General features: G+C 41.6%; 1 protein-coding gene and 1 long non-coding RNA gene across 2 annotated transcripts; one reads left to right on the top strand and one right to left on the bottom strand.

The window, feature by feature from the left end:
• Positions 1 to 241: 241 nt before the first annotated feature.
• LOC117524821 lies at positions 242 to 4,624 on the top strand. The gene is made up of 3 exons (XR_004564869.1): positions 242 to 682; positions 3,283 to 3,286; positions 4,614 to 4,624. It is a non-coding gene; the product is annotated as an uncharacterized LOC117524821 (long non-coding RNA).
• Positions 3,295 to 24,521, bottom strand: pttg1ipb (PTTG1 interacting protein b). The gene is made up of 7 exons (XM_034186637.1): positions 24,318 to 24,521; positions 16,428 to 16,483; positions 16,208 to 16,316; positions 15,920 to 16,016; positions 15,494 to 15,565; positions 7,028 to 7,074; positions 3,295 to 3,592 (listed from the first exon to the last, which is right to left on the bottom strand). Exons 1-7 carry the CDS (start codon positions 24,403 to 24,405, stop codon positions 3,549 to 3,551), a joined length of 513 nt encoding a protein of 170 aa, XP_034042528.1. The 5' UTR covers positions 24,406 to 24,521; the 3' UTR covers positions 3,295 to 3,548.
• Between the last annotated feature and the right edge of the window lie 20 nt (positions 24,522 to 24,541).

A 24,541-nucleotide genomic window follows, 5' to 3' on the forward strand; every position in this document is an offset into this window, starting at 1 on the left:
TGTGAAATGTAGAGAGCAAAATAATAGCAAAGGTCTGTGTGTGTAGATATATATAAGTTAGGTCCATAAATATTTAAGAAACTGACAAACTGATTATTGCCTCTGGTACCACAGGGATGGAGGTTATTCAATTGACTACGAACTCAAACAGTCGATAAATTTCGGTGGTGAGATGGTCCTTGGGTGGGACATTAATTTCTGGAGTAATTAAGGATTTTCTTTTCTCATTTTCCTGGCATCATGACATCATAAAGAGCTACTGGTCCTGTATGCTGTAAAAGGTGCTGAAAATTTAAACCCTCTAGTTTGGTGAAAGAGGTAACACCTTGTAGTGATTTTAACTATTTACCAACATATCAATCTAAGAGCAGCTCACAGCACAAACTGATTTTTTTTTTAGAGGGTTTTCATCAAACACAGGACAAAGGAGTAGTACTTACATCACTCTGTCTTAATTCTATTAAAAAAGAATTAAGTTGTTTGATTGAAAATTATTTTCAAAACTATTATGACCATACTGCAAATGGTCATTTTTACGCTTTGGTACAAATCCTTTTCAATCACTGTCTGCAATCTAGGAGCCAGAGACTGACCAGAGTCTGGAGTTGGTCTCTGGTATTCTATTCTGCCTGGCTTCCACCTTTGCCTTCAGCAAATTAAATGCATGTTCAACTGAAGTCAGGTCAAACAATCTGACTGCCAATGAAGAAGATTCCACTGCTTTGCTTAAAACAAACACCACCAACACACATGCAGACAAAAACTACAGCAAACTCTGCTTATTTATTTGTTCGTCAGAGTTGTGAAGCACTGGGCTGAGTGTAAGTAGATAACAGCCCCATACTAAAGAATGTAGAGTCACATCATGAATAACCGCCTTCACTGGCACTACTGCGCTTTCTTCATGCTGTGCAACATTTGAGCTCATCTGTGCTGTCACTCTTTTCAGGAATATACAACCCCTGGCAATAATTATGGAATCACCGGCCTCTGAGGATGTTCATTCAGTTGTTTAATTTTGTAGAAAAAAAGCAGATCACAGACATGACACAAAACTAAAGTCATTTCAAATGGCAACTTTCTGGCTTTAAGAAATACTATAAGAAATCAGGAAAAAAATTGTGGTAGTCAGTAATGGTTACTTTTTTAGACCAAGCAGAGGGAAAAAAATATAGACTCACTCAATTCTGAGGAATAAATTATGGAATCACCCTATAAATTTCCATCCCCAAAACTAACACCTGCATCAAATCAGATCTGCTCGTTAGTCTGCATCTAAAAAGGAGTGATCACACCTTGGAGAGCTGTTGCACCAAGTGGACTGACATGAATCATGGCTCCAACACGAGAGATGTCAATTGAAACAAAGGAGAGGATTATCAAACTCTTAAAAGAGGGTAAATCATCATGCAATGTTGCAAAAGATGTTGGTTGTTCACAGTCAGCTGTGTCTGAACTCTGGACCAAATACAAACAACATGGGAAGGTTGTTAAAGGCAAACATACTGGTAGACCAAGGAAGACATCAAAGTGTCAAGACAGAAAACTTAAAGCAATATGTCTCAAAAATTGAAAATGCACAACAAAACAGATGAGGAACGAATGGGAGGAAACTGGAGTCAACGTCTATGACCGAACTGTAAGAAAACGCCTAAAGGAAATGGGATTTACATACAGAAAAGCTAAACGAAAGCCATCATTAACACCTAAACAGAAAAAAACAAGGTTACAATGGGCTAAGGAAAAGCAATCATGGAATGTGGATGACTGGATGAAAGTCATATTCAGTGATGAATCTCGAATCTGCATTGGGCAAGGTGATGATGCTGGAACTTTTGTTTGGTGCCGTTCCAATGAGATTTATAAAGATGACTGCCTGAAGAGAACATGTAAATTTCCACAGTCATTGATGATATGGGGCTGCATGTCAGGTAAAGGCACTGGGGAGATGGCTGTCATTACATCATCAATAAAGTTTCCGTTGATATTTTGGACACTTCTCTTATCCCATCAATTGAAAGGATGTTTGGGGATGATGAAATCATTTTTCAAGATGATAATGCATCTTACCATAGAGCGAAAACTGTGAAAACATTCCTTGCAAAAAGACACATAGGGTCAATGTCATGACCTGCAAATAGTCCGGATCTTAATCCAATTGAAAATCTTTGGTGGAAGTTGAAGAAAATGGTCCATGACAAGGCTCCAACCTGCAAAGCTGATCTGGCAACAGCAATCAGACAAAGTTGGAGCCAGATTGATGAAGAGTACTGTTTGTCACTCATTAAAGTCCATGCCTCAGAGACTGCAAGCTGTTATAAAAGCCAGAGGTGGTGCAACAAAATACTAGTGATGTGTTGGAGTGTTCTTTTGTTTTTCATGATTCCATAATTTTTTTCCTCAGAATTGAGTGATTCCATATTTTTTTTCCCTCTGCTTTGTCTAAAAAAGTAACCGTTACTGACTGCCACAATTTTTTTTTTCCTGATTTCTTATAGTGTTTCTTAAAGCCAGAAAGTTGCCATTTGAAATGACTTTACTTTTGTGTCATGTCTGTGATCTGTTTTTTTTTTCTACAAAATTAAACAACTGAATGAACATCCTCCAAGGCCGGTGATTCCATAATTTTTGCCAGGGGTTGTACCAAATAGTTGATTTAACCACAAAAATGTAGACATTTTCTAATAATAATGATAATGTTTTAATTAATTTAATAATGTTAATATTCATTTTTTAGCTTCATAAAAAGTTCAAACTATAATGTTTTCCTTTATGATGCCGTTGGGCAAGAATGTTAGGTTTTCCTTTACTATGTCATACGGCCTTATCGGGTCAAATCAATTCAGCCTTAAATTACTCAGGGGTACTTGTTTGGTGTCAGTTATGCCCAGGTTAATCAGTTACAATACATTTTAACTCCCTTAGTTTCTCAAAAAAGCATGGTTACTGTTAATTAACCTGCAACCTTGCTTTTTTTAAAGTCATCAGTTAAAGCCCAGTTTTAAGCCCCCACAAAAATGTAATCAATTCTTTCTTGAGCCGAGGTCCACCTCGCCACCAAATGTCATTGAAATTGGTTCATATCTTTTTGAAATGTCCTGCTGACATAAATAAGCAGTAACAGAAATATAACGTCTTTAGAGGAGATACAAAACACATTTAGCTGAGCAGTCAGCCGCTTCTTAGTCTCCTAAATTGGAAATTGGACAACCATGTACACAAAAGCACAGCAATTCATACACTGTTCCCCTGATTTGGACTTAACTACCCACAAACTAAGAGAAAAGTCTGCAATTTGAGCTTATATTTCTCATTTAATTTCAGCTCTTAAATGCTACCGTTGTCCAAATATTTATGGACCACAGTTGAAATACTGTACACATTTAGACTAAATCATTTGTACCCTTTGGTGACATCCCCAGAACAAACACCAGTACACAAATCACATTGTCACAGTTTATCATGTGCTGCTTTAGATCAATACTGCAATTTAAATTTATTGGCACCATCTGTGATTATTGAAAAGTATTCTTCTCTGATGTTCTTCTTTAAGCATTGTCCATACGGGAGTACGGATTATTCTTCGTCAGACCTTTGAGGCGACAAAAATATAATAATTGTAACATGTTTTTCAGACATGCCTTGTTCACATTCTGACCAGACAGATAACCAGTAATCCAGCACAGACACAATCTGATCTAACAGACACTGAGCAGCTTTACATATAGGACTTTGCTCAAAACCACAATAGCAGTGGTAATGATGGTGGGACAGGCACTGTTACTGCTGCTCAGTGTGTTGAACCAACAACCCTCTGGTCATAAAGTCACTTTATAACCTTTAGGCTGCTGCACTGAACAAGTACAATGCGACATTCACATGAGCTGTGTTTTGATGTTTGGAACAGTGCAAGAGGCCCTGAACTTGTGCTCTGATCATGTGGAATATCTCCAGTAGATGGCTTTATAGGATCAAAGTTGCTGCTGCACATTACTTCCACTGTGTCACAAAAGTTCAAAGTAAATACATCTAAAACCAGTCTGAACACTTGTTCCACATGCACACATTTGGAAAAGCCAAGTGTGGGAGCATGCACTTCACCCTATCCCCCCACACCATACGAGGTCTGTCAGAAAAAACTATAGTTCAAAAACTATATGGATTTGAATCACGTGTGATTACATCAGACATGCTTGAACCCTCGTGGGCATGCAAGAGTTTTTTCACGCCTGTCGGTTACGTCATTCGCCTGTGGGCAGTCTTTGAGTGAGGAGTGGCCCACCCTCTTGTCGATTTTTTCATTGTTTAGGAATGGCTCAGAGACTGCTGCTTTGTTTGATAAAAATTTTTTCAAAACCTGTAAGGCACAACTGAGTGGACACCATTCGATAAATTCAGCTGGTTTTCGGTGAAAATTTTAACGGCTGATGAGAGATTTTGGAGTTTTACTGTCACCGTAAGGACGGCCCACGGCACCTGACGGCGATCTGCGCTCCGAGGCGTCGTCGTCTCACTGTTTCAAGCTGAAAACTTCCTAATTTCAGGCTCTGTGGACCCAAGACGTGAGATAACAGAGAACTTTCAGAAGAATTCGGGATCAGGAGTTTATCCAGACATTCCACTGTTAAAGGAGATTTTGTAATGAAAGAACATGCGGGCAGATTCGCATGTCGGGCCGGACCCGATTGCGGGGGGTCGCCACAGGAAAAACACCTCCGTTGGAAACCTTAACGGACAAGTTGGAACATGCCCAAGCTGTTAAACAATTTCTCAGATACTCACTTGTTGAAAGCCATCAAAAGCCGCCTGAATTTTACAAATGGTTTTCAACACGGAGGTGTTTTTCATGTCGCGGCGCAGACGGATTTGCCACGTCGTCACGGATCCGACTCTGCAAATTCGTCCGCACGTTCTTTCATTACAAAATCTCCTTTAACAGTGGAATGTCCGGGTAAACTCCTGATGCCGGCTTCTTCTGAAATGTTTCTGTTCTCTGATGATGTCCTGGGTGAACAGAGCTTTAAATTAGGATGTTTTCAGCTCGAAACAGCCAGACGGACGCCACCTCCGACCGCGCTGCGCCGATCCACTTTGTGGGCTGTGCTTAAAGCGAAAGAAACTCCACAATCTCTCATCAGCCGTTAAACTTTACACCGAAAACCAGCTGAATTTCTCGAATAGTGTCCACACGGATATCCCTCACCGGTCCTGAAAAAATTTGATAAAGCAACGCGCGCCGTCTCCCTGCAGCGTCTCAGACAAAGAGATTCCGACGGGAGGGGGAGTCCACACCTCACTCAAAGCCTGCCCACAGGCGAATGATGTCACCGACAGGCATGACAAAACTCACGCATGCGCACGAGGGTTCAAGCTTGTCTGACATAAAAAGATATGAATCAAATCCGCTTTTTATATCACAGACCTCGTACATCTTGGGTCCTGGATGGCAACAACCCAAGCAAGCAACCAGCCCATCCCCACCCCACTGAACGTATCATCTATTGGTTGCGACAAAGTGAAACTTGGGCATTCCCTTGGTCTTCTAAAAACTGAGGCACCTGTGCGCTGGATCATATACAGAGAAATATGCCACTTAGCCAAAATGTTGCAGCAGACGCTCCCACACCATGTAAGTGATGCTCCTTGGAGAGTGGTTTTGGATCAAGACAGGCTCTCAATGACTTCCTGATTGAGACGGCCATGTCCCTGCCAACGATGGGATGTCCTTGTCTAGACAAAACCATACACAACTAGCGCACTGTGCTCATAGAGCGCAAACCTCTGCCAATACTAGTTTCCAATTCCACAAAATTTTTACCTTGGAAAAGATTTTTAAGGTCCTGTTAAAAGTGGCTTTCATGAGCTAAATTAGATGTGATTAAATGTCAGTATGTATTTAGTTCATGCATTTGAATCAAAGTTTTTTTTTTTTTGTGGTGTTGTCAGGTTTTTTTTATTATTATTTTCAACTGATCAGTTTCTGAATTCTTTTTCAGATATTTTTCACAGAACATTGGATGTCTTTGCTATGCCCAATTTGTCATTGCTTTTTGGCACTTGGTTTCAAACTGATAACTGGAAAATAGACAAACAGGCATAAAATTAGAACCTCCCTCCAATTTTGGTGGTGTAGGTAAATCCATAACAGAAAAATGAGAGCGACTGAGGCACTTTTGATTGAGGTATAATGCAAAATGTACACCAAATGGGCTCTTCAAAGTTAAATTTAAATTATCACAAAATCTGTAATCTGGATCAAACCTTGTCAGGTGATAGTGAGTACCACTCTGCACTTCACTTTCAAATATAAGAGTGATTGGGGCATATTTGATATATACATTAAATGGGGCTTTCAATGTTAAATTTAAATGGCCACAAAATCTGTAATCTGGATTAGATCCGGTGTCACCGACAGAACGGTCTCCCCTAAAAATCGGTCCGCCCTGCCTTCACTGCACAAGCGTCATTTCTGTGTGTCAGTAGTGACTCAGCAATTATCGCCTTATTTCTGCTTAAAATGGCCTCGTTTCTGCTTAAAACTGACTTTATAATGATTTAAGAGGTTTCACCTTGTCATCTGATGGTTAATTATCACATTATCCCATTTGGGTGTAGAGACTCAGTCTCAGACGAGCTGCTGTGGTCCCAAATGACGCATGCGCAGTGAAGGCAGGGCGGACCAATTTTTAGAGGGGAGACTGTTCAGTCCGAGACACCGGATTAAACTTTGTCAGTCAATAAAGGATACCATCCTACATAGCACTCTCAAATATGAAAGAAATTAGTTTTTTTTTTTTACACAGTAATAAATATTTGAACATTCGTTCAATGTTAAAAAGACTGATTGTCAAATTTTCCAAGAGTTTTTCTGACTTTGACCCATGAACTTGAAAACTGAATCGGATCTTGCCTATCAGGATATGAATCTTCAGTAAAAATTTCATAACAATATATGAAAAATTGGTGGCTCCAGGCTACTCACAAACAAACAGAGAAACAGGGGCAAAAACATAATAAAAGATCTCACCGTATTTCTGTCTGATGACATCATGCCTCATCTGCATTTCTGTTCTCCTGCAGGGGTAGAAAAAGGAGACACTTGAACACCCACAGTGTCAATTTCAGATGGCAGATGAATTTTAGACAGCTTTGTAGTTCATAAAGCATCGAGCAAAACCTGAATCGAGTCACAAATGTCAACAATGAATTTTGTAAATGTTAAATGCGGGGGTGGGAACGCAGGTGCTGGCCACCTTTAACAAGCGCTTTTCACATCCCTTTTGTAAATGTATATTCTGTCTTTTTACTGGAGTCATTTTCTGATCCAGAAATGTCCTTTTAATTTCAGCATATTTGTCACACGGCTCCAATACAGTGTACTGGTTAGAGCAACAGCACGAAGAACGTGTGTGTGTGTGTACACACTCAACAAAAATGTAAACGCAACACTTTTGGTTTTGCTCCCATTTTGTATGAGATGAACTCAAAGATCTAAAACTTTTTCCACATACACAATATCACCATTTCCCTCAAATATTGTTCACAAACCAGTCTAAATCTGTGATAGTGAGCACTTCTCCTTTGCTGAGATAATCCATCCCACCTCACAGGTGTGCCATATCAAGATGCTGATTAGACACCATGATTACTGCACAGGTGTGCCTTAGACTGTCCACAATAAAAGGCCACTCTGAAAGGTGCAGTTTTGTTTTATTGGGGGGGGGATACCAGTCAGTATCTGGTGTGACCACCATTTGTCTCATGCAGTGCAACACATCTCCTTCGCATAGAGTTGATGAGGTTGTCAATTGTGGCCTGTGGAATGTTGGTCCACTCCTCTTCAATGGCTGTGCGAAGTTGCTGGATATTGGCAGGAACTGGTACACGCTGTCGTATACGCCGGTCCAGAGCATCCCAAACATGCTCAATGGATGACATGTCCGGTGAGTATGCCGGCCATGCAAGAACTGGGACATTTTCAGCTTCCAAGAATTGTGTACAGATCCTTGCAACATGGGGCCGTGCATTATCCTGCTGCAACATGAGGTGATGTTCTAGGATGTATGGCACAACAATGGGCCTCAGGATCTCATCACGGTATCTCTGTGCATTCAAAATGCCATCAATAAAATGCACCTGTGTTCTTCGTCCATAACAGATGCCTGCCCATACCATAACCCCACCCCCACCATGGGCCACTCGATCCAGAACACTGACATTAGAAAACTGCTCACCCACACGACGCCACACAAGCTGTCTGCCATCTGCCCTGAACAGTGTGAACCGGGATTCATCCGTGAAGAGAACACCTCTCCAACGTGCCAAACGCCAGCGAATGTGAGCATTTGCCCACTCATGTCGGTTACAACGACGTACTGGAGTCAGGTCGAGACCCCGATGAGGACGACGAGCATGCAGATGAGCTTCCCTGACACGGTTTCTGACAGTTTGTGCAGAAATTCTTTGGTTATGCAAACCGATTATTTCAGCAGCTGTCTGAGTGGCTGGTCTCAGATGATCTTGGAGGTGAACATGCTGGATGTGGAGGTCCTGGGCTGGTGTGGTTACACGTGGTCTGCGGTTGTAAGGCTGGTTGGATGTACTGCCAAATTCTCTGAAACGCCTTTGGAGACGGCTTATGGTAGAGAAATGAACATTCAATACAAGAGCAACAGCTCTGGTTGACATTCCTGCTGTCAGCATGCCAATTGCACGCTCCCTCAAATCTTGCGACATCTGTGGCATTGTGCTGTGTGATAAAACTGCACCTTTCAGAGTGGCCTTTTATTGTGGACAGTCTAAGGCACACCTGTGCACTAATCATGGAGTCTAATCAGCATCTTGATATGGCACACCTGTGAGGTGGGATGGATTATCTCAGCAAAGGAGAAGTGCTCACTATCACAGATTTAGACTGGTTTGTGAACAATATTTGAGGGAAATGGTGATATTGTGTATGTGGAAAAAGTTTTAGATCTTTGAGTTCATCTCATACAAAATGGGAGCAAAACCAAAAGTGTTGCATTTATATTTTTGTTGAGTGTATATATATAAAACACGTGAACTTACAGTATCACCTGAATATGAAAGAAGCTGATGGTTTTGGGCTCGTAGTCAGATCTGATTCCCATCCCCCCCCCCCCCCCCAAACTTTGCATTCTGGAAGCTCTGAAATACAATCTGAGACTATTTCAGAAAATAAACTGCAGTGAGTGCAGCACCCATTTTGGTGAGAAAAAACCCAACTTTCCTTATTCAAAATCATTCCTCTAGTAGTATTTTCCCCTAACTAGGACTAGAAATTCACTTGGAAACCACACATCAAACATATACAAACAAAATTATCAAGGAGCATTTCAGTGTTAAAGCAAAACATGTTCTGGATCACAAATCAGTCTGCATCCTGTACTATTCCATTGTCTTACCGGATTTCAATTACCATGTAGAAATCTGAGGCAATAACTACATGAGTTTGATAAAATCACGAACTGTTCTTCAAAAAAGGGCAATACGGGTCATTCATAATGTTGGCTATCAAGACCATACCCACTCACTCTTCTTAAAGTCAAAAATATTAAAATTAACAAACATCGCAAAATTCCAAACAGCACAGATCTCGTACAAAGCAATTAATAACCTTTTTGTTGTGTGGGCCGCTGAAGAGGAGGTACTGCTGGCCCACCACCACCAGAGGGCGCCCTGCTTGAAGTGCGGGCTTCAAGCACAAGAGGGCGTCGGAGCAACAGAGTGTGACAGCTGTCACTCGTCAACAGCACCAGCTGTCACTCATTCTACTATCATCATCCACATCACCATAAAAGCCGGACTGCAACTCCACCTCCCCGCCGAGAAATCAGCTACCACTCAGGTAACCTTCTCTGCTGTGATTTTCTGCATATTTGTTCTGTGTGCAGCCGTTCGCCCTGTGGATACAGTCTTCAGCTGGATTGGCGTACAGTGTGGGTTGCGACGTCTTCGCCTCTCACCCCTTCCAAAGAAGCGACTGACAGGGGAGTTTTCTGTTTTCTGTTTCTGGAGGTGGAGGTTCTCCCTCCCGGAGGAACTAAGTACGGAGAGATTACTGAGTGTGTATCCACACACCCACCATTAACTGTTTCTGTTTCTGCCAGCAGTACCAGGTCTGACAGCTGGAGACGGTGGCCACCTGGGACCCAGAACTTGGCGGCTCCGGTGTTCTTCAGATCCGTTGGCGGTGGAAGCCGTGTGGGATCCGGCTCTTCTCTGGACAGATGTCTTCTATCCTCGAGCCTGCCCACACGTCACCTTTTGTATGATTGACTGTACTCCTCAACTGCAATTGTCTGTATTCTGTTGTGCAATTCACAACATTAAATTGTTACTTTTTGGCTTAATCCATTGTCCGTTCATTACCGCCCCCTGTTGTGGGTCTGTGTCACTACACTTTCACAACACTTTTACCAAAAAAACATACAGAAATTGTTCAGGGATCAAAAGGATGAATATCAATTAAGAGGGAAAAGAACTTTAAAATGAATAAAATCCAAACGAACAAGAAAAGATTCTGCATTTCATTATGTGGGGTGAGACTGTGTGGGTGAGGAGTTAAAGCAGTGTCCAAAGATTCAACATTAAAACAACATATAAAGAATGTGTTTTCACAGGATACAAGGATGAAGTGGGGGTCTGAGAGTCACTAGGTGTTCACAGCAAACGGTTATTGATTATTTCTATATTCATTTATTTATGTTGATTATTAGTTGGTTTTATCTTTTCTGTTGTGCTTTGTTTTATCAGGTTCTTTTTGTCTTTTTCTAAAATTGTATTGCAGCATTATTATTGTTGTTGTTGCTGCTATTATTATTGTTTGAGATCGCTGGGCCAGTCGCTGAGACTGTGAAGTGTTATGTCGCAGTGTATCATGGGAGTATGGGGTTTGGGAGTTTTAAGTGTTGTTATTGTTTCATGTTAGTTTAATAGTGTGGTTGGAGTTATTGATTTATTGTGTTAATAGTTCAACTGGGTTAGTCAAGTTTAGTTAAGTGTTCTGTTGCCACCATAAGTGAAAAGTGTATTGCATTTGCTTTCCACTACTTTCTGTGTTGTTGGGGTTGAAAAATAAAACAGCACCTCCTTGCGGTAGAGTGCAGAAAAGCTCAGAGAGTCTTGCTCCTCCACACCACTCGCCACATTATTATTATCATGACTGTTAACAGTAGTCCTTTAAAGGTAGCAGGGAAGGAGTGGTATTCAATAAGTTTAGACTTCTTCCCACTCCTTTCTGAACGAACTTCATATTGTCTGTAATGAATATTACAATTTCTAATGCACTGACTCTAATGCTAATGTTAATGCCATAGACATGCTAACACATTAGCATCGCTCCTGTTTTTAAGTTATAAAATGCATCTATCAACTGTTTCAGAAGACCATAAGAGGTCAGTTTAACACAAAAAGGTAAGTATTACTCAGAGACATATGCTCTTTAAGGTTTAGCAGGGAAAAATTAAGAAGATGAGGAGCGCGTGCACAGCTCAAAAAACCAGAGGGCCTTTTAACTGCCCAAGCTGCCTGATGTAAAAAACACTAAATTCAGCACTGAACACTTCCTACTGAACACTGATCTTAAAACTGAACTGAAATGCTGGCAAAAAAAAGAAGAAATCCACCAAAAAGCGGTGCTTTTTCATCCCTGCTCCATGAAGAACTTGCTAACAGACGGTCCGGTTGTTAGCTGGTAAGCTTTTAGCCAATCAGAGCGTGCTTAGCACTGCAGCCATATAATATGTCATACCTTCATAAAACGGTGTGGAAAGGAGTTTGTATAATTTAGCCATTAAAGAACACAAAAGTGAATGGGGTCTTTGAGAGTGAATTTTTGGAAAAAATAAACCATTGTATTCTGACTGTTTAACAGCAATTACATTCTAAAAACTCATCAATAATGCCATACAACCCTGCAAAAAGGACTTGAATTTGACCAAAGCACTTGTTCATTCTCTGTCTCTTTCCACATGAGTCATTTTGAAGTTACATGAAGCTTGTTTGTCCAGCAGTAACCAAGACCTGGTCATTATTAAGGCCAGTCATATCCAAACATAAGAATGCCGCGACCCATTGTGAAATCTGAAAGTAATTTAGACCATTTGAATTTTTTGCAAATTGATTAAAAATAAAAACTCACATGTACATAAGTATTCACAGCTTTCGCTCAATATTTTGTTGATACACCTTTGGCAGCAATTACAGCCTCAAGGCCTCTTGACTATGATGCCACAAGCTTGGTACACCTATCTTTGGGCACTTTTGATCGTTCCTCTTTGTCGGTGTCGGTGCACAGCCATTTTCAGATCTCTCCAGAGATGTTCAATCTGATTTACACAAATGATTTACAACAAAAATATAAACGCGACACTTTTGGTTTTTCTCCCATTTTGTATGAGATGAACGCAAAGATCTAAAACTTTTTCCACATACACAATATCACCATTTCCCTCAAATATTGTTCACAAACCAGTCTAAATCTGTGATAGTGAGCACTTCTCCTTTGCTGAGATAATCCATCCCACCTCACAGGTGTGCCATATCAAGATGCTGATTAGACACCATGATTAGTGCACAGGTGTGCCTTAGACTGCCCACAATAAAAGGCCACTCTGAAAGGTGCAGTTTTATTACACAGCACAATGCCACAGATGTCGCAAGATTTGAGGGAGCGTGCAATTGGCATGCTGACAGCAGGAATGTCAACCAGAGCTGTTGCTCGTGTATTGAATGTTCATTTCTCTACCATAAGCCGTCTCCAAAGGCGTTTCAGAGAATTTGGCAGTACATCCAACCAGTCTCACAACTGCAGACCACGTGTAACTACACCAGCCCAGGACCTCCACATCCAGCATGTTCACCTCCAAGATCGTCTGAGACCAGCCACTCGGACAGCTGCTGAAACAATCGGTTTGCATAACCAAAGAATTTCTGCACAAACTGTCAGAAACCGTCTCAGGGAAGCATCTGCATGCTCGTCGTCCTCATCGGGGTCTCGACCTGACTCCAGTTCGTCGTCGTAACCAACTTGAGTGGGCAAATGCTCACATTCGCTGGCGTTTGGCACATTGGAGAGGTGTTCTCTTCATGGATGAATCCCGGTTCACACTGTTCAGGGCAGATGGCAGACAGCGTGTGTGGCGTCGTGTGGGTGAGCGGTTTTCTAATGTCAATGTTGTGGATCGAGTGGCCCATGGTGGCGGTGGGGTTATGGTATGGGCAGGCGTCTGTTATGGACGAAGAACACAGGTGCATTTTATTGATGGCATTTTGAATGCACAGAGATACCGTGATGAAATCCTGAGGCCCATTGTTGTGCCATACATCCAAGAACATCACCTCATGTTGCAGCAGGATAATGCACAGCCCCATGTTGCAAGGATCTGTACACAATTCTTGGAAGCTGAAAATGTCCCAGTTCTTGCATGGCCGGCATACTCACCGGACATGTCACCCATTGAGCATGTTTGGGATGCTCTGGACCGGCGTATACGACAGCGTGTACCAGTTCCTGCCAATATCCAGCAACTTCGCACAGCCATTGAAGAGGAGTGGACCAACATTCCACAGGCCACAATTGACAACCTCATCAACTCTATGCGAAGGAGATGTGTTGCACTGCATGAGGCAAATGGTGGTCACACCAGATACTGACTGGTATCCCCCCCCAATAAAACAAAACTGCACCTTTCAGAGTGGCCTTTTATTGTGGACAGTCTAAGGCACACCTGTGCAGTAATCATGGTGTCTAATCAGCATCTTGATATGGCACACCTGTGAGGTGGGATGGATTATCTCAGCAAAGGAGAAGTGCTCACTATCACAGATTTAGACTGGTTTGTGAACAATATTTGAGGGAAATGGTGATATTGTGTATGTGGAAAAAGTTTTAGATCTTTGAGTTCATCTCATACAAAATGGGAGCAAAACCAAAAGTGTTGGGTTTATATTTTTGTTGAGTGTAGGTCTGGGCTCTGGCTGGGCCACTCAAGAACATTCACAGAGTTGTCCTGAAGTCACTCCTTTGATATCTTGGCTGTGTGCTTAGGGTCATTGTCCTGCTGAAAGATGAACAATCACCCCAGTATGAGGTCAAGAACGCTCTGGAGCAGGTTTTCATCCAAGATGTCTCTGTACATTGCTGCATTCATCTTTCCCTCAATCCTGACTAGTCTCCCAGTTCCTGCTGCTGAAAAACATCCCCACAGCATGATGCTGCCACCACCATGCTTCACTGTAGGGATGGTGCCTGGTTTCCTCCAAATATAATGCCTGGCATTGACGCCAAAGAGTTCAATCTTTGTCTCATCAGACCAGAGAATTTTGTTTCTCATGGCCTGAGTGTCCTTCAGATGCCTTTTGGCAAACTCCAGGCAGGCTGTCACTTTACCATGCAGGTCTGATTGGTGGGTTGCTGCATAGATGGCTATCCTTCTTGAAGGTTCTCCTCTCTCTACAGAGAAATGGTGAAGCTCTGACAGAGTGACCATCGAGGTCTTGGTCACCTAACTGATTAAGGCCCTTCTCCTGCAATTGCTCAGTTTAGACAGATGGCCAGCTCTAGGAAAAATCTTGGTGGATCTGAACTTCTTCTATTTACGGATGATGGAGGCCATTGCTCATTGGGAACTTCAAAGCAGCAGAAATATTTCTGTACCCTTCCACAGATTTGTGCCTTGAGACAATCCTGTCTCGAAGGTCTACAGACAATTCCTTTGACTTCATGCTTGGTTTGTGCTCTGACATGCACTGTCAACTGTGGGACCTTATATGTAGACAGGTGTGTGCCTTTCCAAATCATGTACATCACCTTAATTTACACTAGGTGGACTTCTGTAGAAACATCATATCATTATGGGGTATTGTGTGTGAATTTTGAGGGAAATAATTAATTTTGTCCATTTTGGAATAAGACTAACATTAAAAAATGTGGAAAAACTGCAGGGCTGGCAATACTTTGTGGGTGCAGTGTATATTTTCTTACATTATGCAAGCATTAGGCAGCATGTTGGTTGGTCTCTTAGCCCACCTGCAGTACTTTCACAGGCAACCCACCAGGGGGCAGCATCCCACATTTTGGGAATCACTGATCAAGGCCAAAATAAGACTGTACTGCTTCATCTCAAATGAAAAGTCTTAAAACATGTTTTATAACCACGTGTATTACTGCACAGTACAAAGGGCGCTCACTAACTGTTACGTTATACTGGAAGCCACATTTAATGGTTTTCCATGTTCAAACTGTGAAGAAGAACCCAACAGTCCAGATCGTCTTTGACAGGGGAAATTAAAGATTCTCTCTTTCAAAGTGTTGCTTCCTCCAACTTCTACCACGATTTTCTGACCAGTCTGTGGTCTCATGTCCTTTCTGTTTTTTTTTCTAACAATTAATGACAACAACAACAACAGTACCAGAAGCTAATACAACACTTATTTTTATCTCAGTATAAAGTTACATGCTTGGATTTACCTTTCTTTGTGGCGGGCCTCCCTTGCACGTTTTTCCTGCTCCAATCTTGCATCTTCCCTTTGGTTCCGGAACCTAAAAATATAACCTTGAGCAAACTCGCACAATTCATAAAATGCTGCCCTGCAATTAAAATACACTCCAGGAACAAGAAAATGACAGTGTACTTTTAACTGATGTAATGACAGCACTAACCAGTCCCTGACTCCTCTTCTCGTAACAGCCAAGGCTAAATTATTTTGAATGGAAGAGGAGCATTAAGCTGAGATTGTAAGAAGAACACTTTATTTTCCAAGCGACACAAACATTTAATATTGGCTGACTTTAGAACGCGGCTGTATCAGCGTTGGAAAATAAAAAGCCATTGTGTTCTTCATCCTCTTTCTGTGCTGAACCAGAGTTCACTGCCAAAAATTCATGACTGCTTACCCAATTCTGTCACACCTGCAGCAGCAGCAAACTAAAATGGCAATGAGGATGACGGCAGCGATCACAGACATGGTAATGATCAACGTCTGGAAGTTTACTGGAAACGAAAGAAACAGTTTAATAAGAAAGAGGAACTGCGAAAATAATGAGCTATGCACAAATCCTGCAAAGGTTAGTACAATGTAGTAGCATCATGTCTTAGTCATATGTCAGATTCACTTTATGGTCATTTTCCAGTGCGATGTACTAGTTTTATTCATTATTCCTGTTACAATATATTAGCCTTACCCCAACACGCCGCCCATCGTGCATCATTTAAAGGACACCCAGTGTGAAAAGGAAGGACATTTCTCACTGGGTAGTCGATGCACTGTTTAGTCGATATGCACCACAAACACTGCAACAAATACAACACTCATCAATATCTTATTTATAGGTGATGACAACAACACAGTGCTAACAAATCATAGCATGCTCAGTCTTCTTACTGAAGTTTTTGAAATCTTACCGTCACATTCTTTAAGCATTCATCACAACTGGTATTGGATTTCACAGCACAAGGAACTGAAATAGACAAGATTCAGAGAGTTGTCAGATTATTGTGCTGCCTTTCACTGTGCAGGTTCTGGTAGCAGGATAAAGTATATTTATTGACAAGGTAAGAGCTCATTCTAATTGTTATCTTCATGCGCATACACACTAGGTGTGTGACATGGTCTCCTTACAATGCTATGGAATTGACTCAGCTGTGTTTCTTGAAGGAAATCAAATACATATTTGACAGCTACTCATTACTCAAGAATTCTCTACTGACTGCATACCAAAACTCTGGTACCAAAAATAATGCATCGCTGAGTCCAAACTCAAACTTGTGGAAGAACTTACCAAGTTATAATTGACAACAGCAAACTTGATCACAATCCATGAAATCCTTATTGCTTTATTACATACAGTTTCAGAGACTCTGCCCCGAAGAGGTCATTGTTAAAATGGAATCGCACCCTGTGTTAAACTTATCCGAGGCATTATTGAAGTGACTTTCTGTAACAAGTTTCATCTTGATACACCAAAGCTTTTTCAAGATATTGTATACATGCTGATCACATGAATGCATGTGCGCGCACACACACACACAGAGACACACACACACACACACACACACACACAAACACACACACACACACACAGAATCAAGCAGTTCCTTGACATGTCATTATGCAGTCATCTCGTCATGACAGCTGACTACATAGATGGGTCAGTGCCGTCCAATGTCCTCTGTTTTTCGTTGCATGTAGTACAGCTCCTGATAAGCCAGTTCGCACCATGATGTTGTCAAACCAGCATGTTCTTGGTCTTCCACGGCTTTTGGCACCTTCTAGAACACCTGTCATCACACGCTCTTCAAATATTATTGTGAAGGTGCCTCATGATGACACATGCAAAAAAAAAAAATTAGAGAAAGCGATGAAAGGACGGCGAGTCAGATGACTTTCAATTCTTCTTGTAACCCTATGGTCAGAGTCTGTTCTGCCACCTTGCCATTTTTGTTCATGCGAGCAGCCAGCTGACGTCACTCTGGCTTTTTATTCGGATTGGCAGTCGCCGTGTCGTGACGCTCAGCATTTGTGTAAAATAGACTTCTCATATAGCTTGACTCAGTCTAGCTGGCAGCATAGTCACTATTGTCTTGTCACTGCAAGACATCCACGCTGATTGAAAACGAATGGCAAGTCGTTGCTTTGCGTCTGTCACCTGCACCTAATGGGCCTCATGTATCAATGCTGCGCACTTGTGGCGTAAATTTACGGCGTAAACTTGAAATACACCAAAGTCGCCGTGACATGTATCAAGCAGTGCACACCTGCCCATTTCTGGCGTACGCCTGACGTGATCTTGATAAATGCGGCGGGTAGAAACGATTGTGATTATAATAAACACGCCCATAAATATTCAGACTCCGCTTCAGACATACCCTCATTTTACGACATGGAAGCCGGGAAGACGGCAATGAAAAAGAACTCCACCAATCACGACGCGTGCCAATAGAGCATCAAAAGTGGCTGTCGTATCAATTGTTTTGTAGTATATAATCAATAAAGTGTTACAGTGGTCCCTCATTAATCGCTGGAGTTACGTTCTAAAAAATAGCCCGTAATACGCGAAACCGCGACATAGTCAGCGTTATTTTTTACAATTATAGACGTTTCAAAGCTGTAAAACCCCTCACTACACAGTTTATACACTTTCTCAATCAGACATGAACATTTTCTCACTTTTCTCTCGTGTGTAAACACTCTCAAAGTTCAAACCTTAGTAGGAAAATAATACCAAACTGTTTTCAGGCCCAAACATTTGTTTGAGAAATAAAAATAGAACGTTTTCCTATAAATAATTATGATGGCATTTAGAACTACCGAATTAATTTTAACGATCAACGAACGAGGTCGGACACATAAGAAATTATTAATAGTGACTGACCAGTATTCCACAGACCGCGCCTCTGCGTCCTGACGCCGCGCCTTTTCCCACTCACATCTCGCTGCAGCCGCGCCTTTTCCCACTCACATCTCGCTGCAGCAGGTGTCTGTGTCCGTGTGACAAACACAGTTAAGAGTAGTTGTTGGCGCTCTTTTCTCTTCTGGGCAAAAAGATTCTTATAAACAGATACGCAGAACACAGAACACTGTAAAAAAAAAAAAAAAAAAAAAAAGGCATGCAAAACTGGACTAAATACTCCGCGAGACTCCGAGGCCATGACAGGTGAACAGCGTTATAGTGAGGGACCACTGTATTCTCTTTTCACATGTCAATAATTCTTGACGTGGATATTTGCTCACTCAATTAATAAGACACGCCTAATCTGTCAGATTTCTTTATTTTTTAAATGTATTTCTGTATTTATTTTATTGTGACAACCGAATGGAGACGACAAAACCTGGTTGCAGCACGGGCGAATTAAGGGAATGACGAAACTACAGTTGTTATTATCAATTTCATAGTCTAAAACGATCACACCACATGAAGTTAAGCTCAGCGCTGCTCTGGCTCCAGGCTCGAAGTCTGGAGAAAAAGGCGAGCAGCGCTTTCCTTCCTGTCAGCGCTGTGACCACGGATCGTGCTCCATAACAATCCCGCAAAAGCGGGATTTGTATAGATTATTATGTAGTATAATCAGGAAAGTGTTATTTATGTAACATATGCATTGATTTGTATAATGGCACTGTTTATCATGTTGATCATCTTCATTTTTATGTGGATTCCAGCGCTGGTTCATTTTGGTGTATAATTTACGCCACCTCTCGACCTGGTGTATATTTTCAGCGCAGCGTACGCCAACGACCACATTGATAAATGCCAAGTAGAGCAGCCGTTTTGGCGTACACCCCATATACGCTCAAATATTGCCGTACGCAACGTTGATACATGAGGCCCAATGTGACTGATCACCAAAAATCACATAGCGAAAATTACTTTTTGCACAGAAATGCTATCACGATGGATTATTGTTACAGCATCAATGAAATCCAAGATGGCATCCAATTTCAAGATGGTCATCAAATCCACCCCAAAATAATAATTTTCTTCTGAATAATGTCATTGATTTGTGTGATCTTGATGTCAAATTGTAGGTTTTCAGGCAGGCCAGGCTTAATTTTTCATGTTCTAACAACAATAAGACACTTTCATTTGCATAAACTGCCATTTGACCATGTTAACTAGAGATATTAAAAATAATATAGTCAACACTAAACACCTTTTAATAGTCATACATGGAGTAATTTCAAGAGATGAACACTTTCAGAATATGTGCTGGTTGGAAACCAAAATGGTTAATGTAATAAACTTCACTCTAATTTGGCAGATAAACAAAATAAAACATAATAAATACAACAATACAAAATAAAACAAAATGGAATTTTACAACAATATAATTTTAATCAATAAGATAGGAGCATTTCTGTACAAAAAATATATATTTTCGATAGGTCATTTTAGTGGCCATTTTCCAATATGGCCACCATCTTGAATTTTCAAGTGGCCAATCAACCAGACATGCCAATATCATGAGAACCACCATACCAAACTTTATGCTTGTGTCACCAAACACACAATTTTTCCACTGTTTCCTCCACTGTAAACATTTTATTGAGTTGTAACATCTGCAAACCTGCAGAGACACATAACCAGTTCCCTTCTACCAATAGAGAGAAAAAAGAACAGAGTTACTCTTACATTATGCTAAAATGTCCTCATCATCCCTTAGTGTCCAAATGTAAAAGTAATCATTAACCTCACCTTCAGAAAAAATGATCCACAGTAAGAATTTAAGGTACATGTCTAGTTTTCTACAAAGATTGTTACCAATTCGTTCCAACAACACACTTATGTCCTGATATTCATCTTTATCTTATCCATCCATCCATCCATTTTCTTCCGCTTTATCCGGAGTCGGGTCGCAGGGGCAGCAGCTCAAGCAAAGCCGCCCAGACCTCCCGATCCACACACACCTCCCCCAGCTCCTCCGGGGGAACCCCAAGGCGTTCCCAAGCCAGCGGAGAGATGTAGTCCCTCCAGCATGTCCTGGGTCTTCCCCGGGGCCTCCTCCCAGTGGGACGTGCCCGGAACACCTCTCCAGCGAGGCGTCCAGGGGGCATCCGGAAAAGATGCCCGAGCCACCTCAACTGATTCCTTTCGACGTGGAGGAGCAGCGGCTTGACTCCGAGCTTCTCACCCTATCTCTAAGGGAGCGCCCAGCCACCCTGCGGAGGAAACTCATCTCGGCCGCTTGTACTCGCAATCTCGTTCTTTCGGTCATGAGCCAAATCTCATGACCATAGGTGAGGATCGGAACGTAGACTGATCGGTAAATCGAGAGCTTTGCCTTTGTGGGCCCGCCCTCCTGTGGGTTCACCACCTGCACAGGGGGCCATGGGGGTCGGGTGCAGAGAGGATTGGGTGGCGGTCGAGGGCGGGTGGCCCGGCGGCCTGGTCCATGCTCACAGCCCCTGGCTGTTGGGACGTGGAATCTTTATCTTAATTCTGAAAAATTATTCAACGATTTTGAAGAGATGTGAAACAGCCCAGAGACCACAAAACAACTGTGAATGTCAAAGTTTATCACGAGTGCTAATCTCTTAGCAGTTAAGAGAACAGAATGCTTTTGGGCAGTCCACTTCCAATTAGCATGCAGTTTAGAGATATAGTCTGGGAGATGACAGTGCTGTAAAATTTGATTGTGCAATAGTAGTCAGCCAACACGACAGCTTCCTGGGATTTGACTATGTGGCTCCACCCTCCGTATCAACTGTGCTGAAACAGATTTCTACCGAATTTGGACAGGCACTCATCTGTCAGCTGGTAGATGTAATAACGGTCTTTGCCTTTAATACCTTAGTGGATGTATACACTCAGAGGGCCCTTCCACATCCCACCTGTCCTTACTTTCCTATGACTCATACAACATTCAGTTGTGCAGTGGTAAATGTGGAAATGTTAGCCGTTGGATACTTTATATGACTTATTATAGGTAATTCCCAGAACTGTGTCATTTATTTTTTGTAACCAAGAAACCTTTGTGTGCCTCAACTCCCTTTTAATCTGATAATACTTTTTGCCTTATTTTCTTGTTTAGAAAACAAGATTTACAACTGTTTGCTCTTGCTGATCATCATGACTGGAAGATGGTCATCCTTAATGGGGGAAAGTATGTTCCAAGTGCCCACCTACATGAGCTGCCTTAGGTTTGGACCTGAGTGGCGCTATGTAGTGACCAACACACCAGCCACCATCCGCCAAGAACAAGACCCTTGGTGCTCTCCTGTGGTTTCTTCTTGTCAAGAGATGAGGTTCCAAGACGTGACGATCATGATTGATTTCATTTGTAGTAGCAGTTTGTGTTAAGAGCATGTGATGCTGCTGTGTATGACCAAATCCACCACACAAACTGAACCACCTTTGGTCCTGGATTGCAACCAACCAGGACACAACACTGAAGCCTTTTTGGTTCCCTTTCAATTCAATATTGTTTTCCCACATCATCCTCACATCTCCACTATTTGATGTTGCCGTGTTCTCTGGTAGCGCTACATTAAATTCTAGTACAGTGATATCAAACAAGTTCCAACTATAGCAATATAATAAGGCAGTGGCTAGCCGCACATAGCCGTATTCACATAGTGAAATTCTATTGATATGTAGTGTCTCTCTCATTCATCAATATAGGTCACGCGATCATGAGGCTAACCCCAACAATAACCACTAACCATAACCCCTAACAAGGCTGTGCAAAGTACAAATACAAATTGGAATTATTAATATGGCTATGTATAAAATAGGCACTTCCATGTATACTCAACAAAAATATAAATGCAACACTTTTGGTTTTGCTCCCATTTTGTATGAGATGAACTCAAAGATCTAAAACTTTTTCCACATACACAATATCACCATTTCCCTCAAATATTGTTCACAAACCAGTCTAAATCTGTGATAGTGAGCACTTCTCCTTTGCTGAGATAATCCATCCCACCTCACAGGTGTGCCATATCAAGATGCTGATTAGACACCATGATTAGTGCACAGGTGTGCCTTAGACTGCCCACAATAAAAGGCCACTCTGAAAGGTGCAGTTTTATCACACAGCACAATGCCACAGATGTCGCAAGATTTGAGGGAGTGTGCAATTGGCATGCTGACAACAGGAATGTCAACCAGAGCTGTTGCTCGTGTATTGAATGTTCATTTCTCTACCATAAGCCGTCTCCAAAGGCGTTTCAGAGAATATGGCAGTACATCCAACCAGCCTCACAACCGCAGACCACGTGTAACCACACCAGCCCAGGACCTCCACATCCAGCATGTTCACCTCCAAGATCGTCTGAGACCAGCCACTCGGACAGCTGCTGAAACAATCGGTTTGCATAACCAAAGAATTTCTGCACAAACTGTCAGAAACCGTCTCAGGGAAGCTCATCTGCATGCTCATCGTCCTCATCGGGGTCTCGACCTGACTCCAGTTCATCGTCGTAACCGACTTGAGTGGGCAAATGCTCACATTCACTGGCGTTTGGCACGTTGGAGAGGTGTTCTCTTCACGGATGATGCGAAGGAGATGTGTTGCACTGCATGAGGCAAATGGTGGTCACACCAGATACTGACTGGTATCCCCCCCCCAATAAAACAAAACTGCACCTTTCAGAGTGGCCTTTTATTGTGGGCAGTCTAAGGCACACCTGTGCACTAATCATGGTGTCTAATCAGCATCTTGATATGGCACACCTATGAGGTGGGATGGATTATCTCAGCAAAGGAGAAGTGCTCACTATCACAGATTTAGACTGGTTTGTGAACAATATTTGAGGGAAATGGTGATATTGTGTATGTAGACAAAGTTTTAGAGCTTTGAGTTCATCTCATACAAAATGGGAGCAAAACCAAAAGTGTTGCATTTATATTTTTGTTGAGTAATAATTACCTCCATCAAACAACGGAGGGAGATGGAGGTTACATCACTGTCTGAGGTGATCAAATATAATAAAATATTAGGGGGTCTGAAGGGAGTAAAGACCAAGTTTTGGTGGTGTACTTCCTTCTTTAAGATTGTGAAATAAGTTGTTTCTTTTCATTCTTTAACTTTCTCACCCCATGCCATCAGAAAGATCTGCTGGCTGGAGGTAGTGAGCCTGGGAAGCTCATTTTGTCAAAATTTATTCACCATTATAGGACAAACTTTGTTTTCTTTGCGTTTATCCAACTTTATTCAATTTAGTAAATTGAAATAAAAAGAAAATGAGCTTCATAACTTCTCAGCTGGCAAGGTAAACAGACAGGGTCATAAAATATCAAATACATTTAAAATATCAAAATAATATCAATAAAAAAAAAAAAAACAACAATATACACTAAAATATCAAATACACAAATACAATGTACTTTTAGTGAAATTCAAAAACTAAATACAACAATAAGCCATTTAGAGTTTCAAGCCAGTTTGTGCCAGTTGGCTACTGAAAATAAATCCGTTTTAAGCAGTTCATCTCAAATAACACAAACTCGCATTTCAATGCTGAAACAAGTAAAAACACAAATAATCAAATAATAGTTGCGTTTTGCGTTGTTTTGTTTTTTAATCCATCAGCTAAGCTTTAGCTGCTGAAGCGATCATGGACATTTTGCGTTAAACTCAAAATGTTGGGTACGTTTTCAGAAAGTTGTGCACACAGACGACAAACTTGTGGAAAGGAGACAAGGGAAAGAAACATTACGTTTAAAGCCTGGCTGTAACTCTGAAAAGAACCGATTATCTTCCGTACAAATCGATATTAACGGTTGTCATGTGACAGCCTGCTGACACACGGAGCAAAAAACAAAACCTGCGGGTTTTCAGCAGAACACTTACTTGAAGATGGACTTGTTGTTTGGGATTCTGTAGTTTCAAAAACAGCACAGAAAATATAGACAAAAACGAGGACTGTGGCTGCCTTCATGGTGACGCCTGCAGAAAAATATCGCAACTGCTGAAAACTAACATTTAGGAGGAACTGCGCTTCGAAGACTGTGTCGAATATTCAGACAACGAAGCTCCGCGGTTTTTTGAGGCAGTGACGTCATTCGCTCCCTTAA

Source organism: Thalassophryne amazonica, chromosome 14 (assembly GCF_902500255.1).
Source record: "Thalassophryne amazonica chromosome 14, fThaAma1.1, whole genome shotgun sequence".
Lineage (NCBI taxonomy): Eukaryota > Metazoa > Chordata > Actinopteri > Batrachoidiformes > Batrachoididae > Thalassophryne > Thalassophryne amazonica.

What these genes read in the sequence shown, in the direction of transcription:
- pttg1ipb (XM_034186637.1), bottom strand. Translation starts at nt 24,405, where the DNA reads ATGAAGGCAGCCACAGTCCTCGTTTTTGTCTATATTTTCTGTGCTGTT. An exon ending in AACAACAAGTCCATCTTCAA is followed by an intron (nt 16,484 to 24,317) that starts GTAAGTGTTCTG and finishes TGTCTATTTCAG; the next exon opens with TTCCTTGTGCTGTGAAATCC. An exon ending in TGTCATCAGACAGAAATACG is followed by an intron (nt 3,593 to 7,027) that starts GTGAGATCTTTT and finishes GTCGCCTCAAAG; the next exon opens with GTCTGACGAAGAATAATCCG.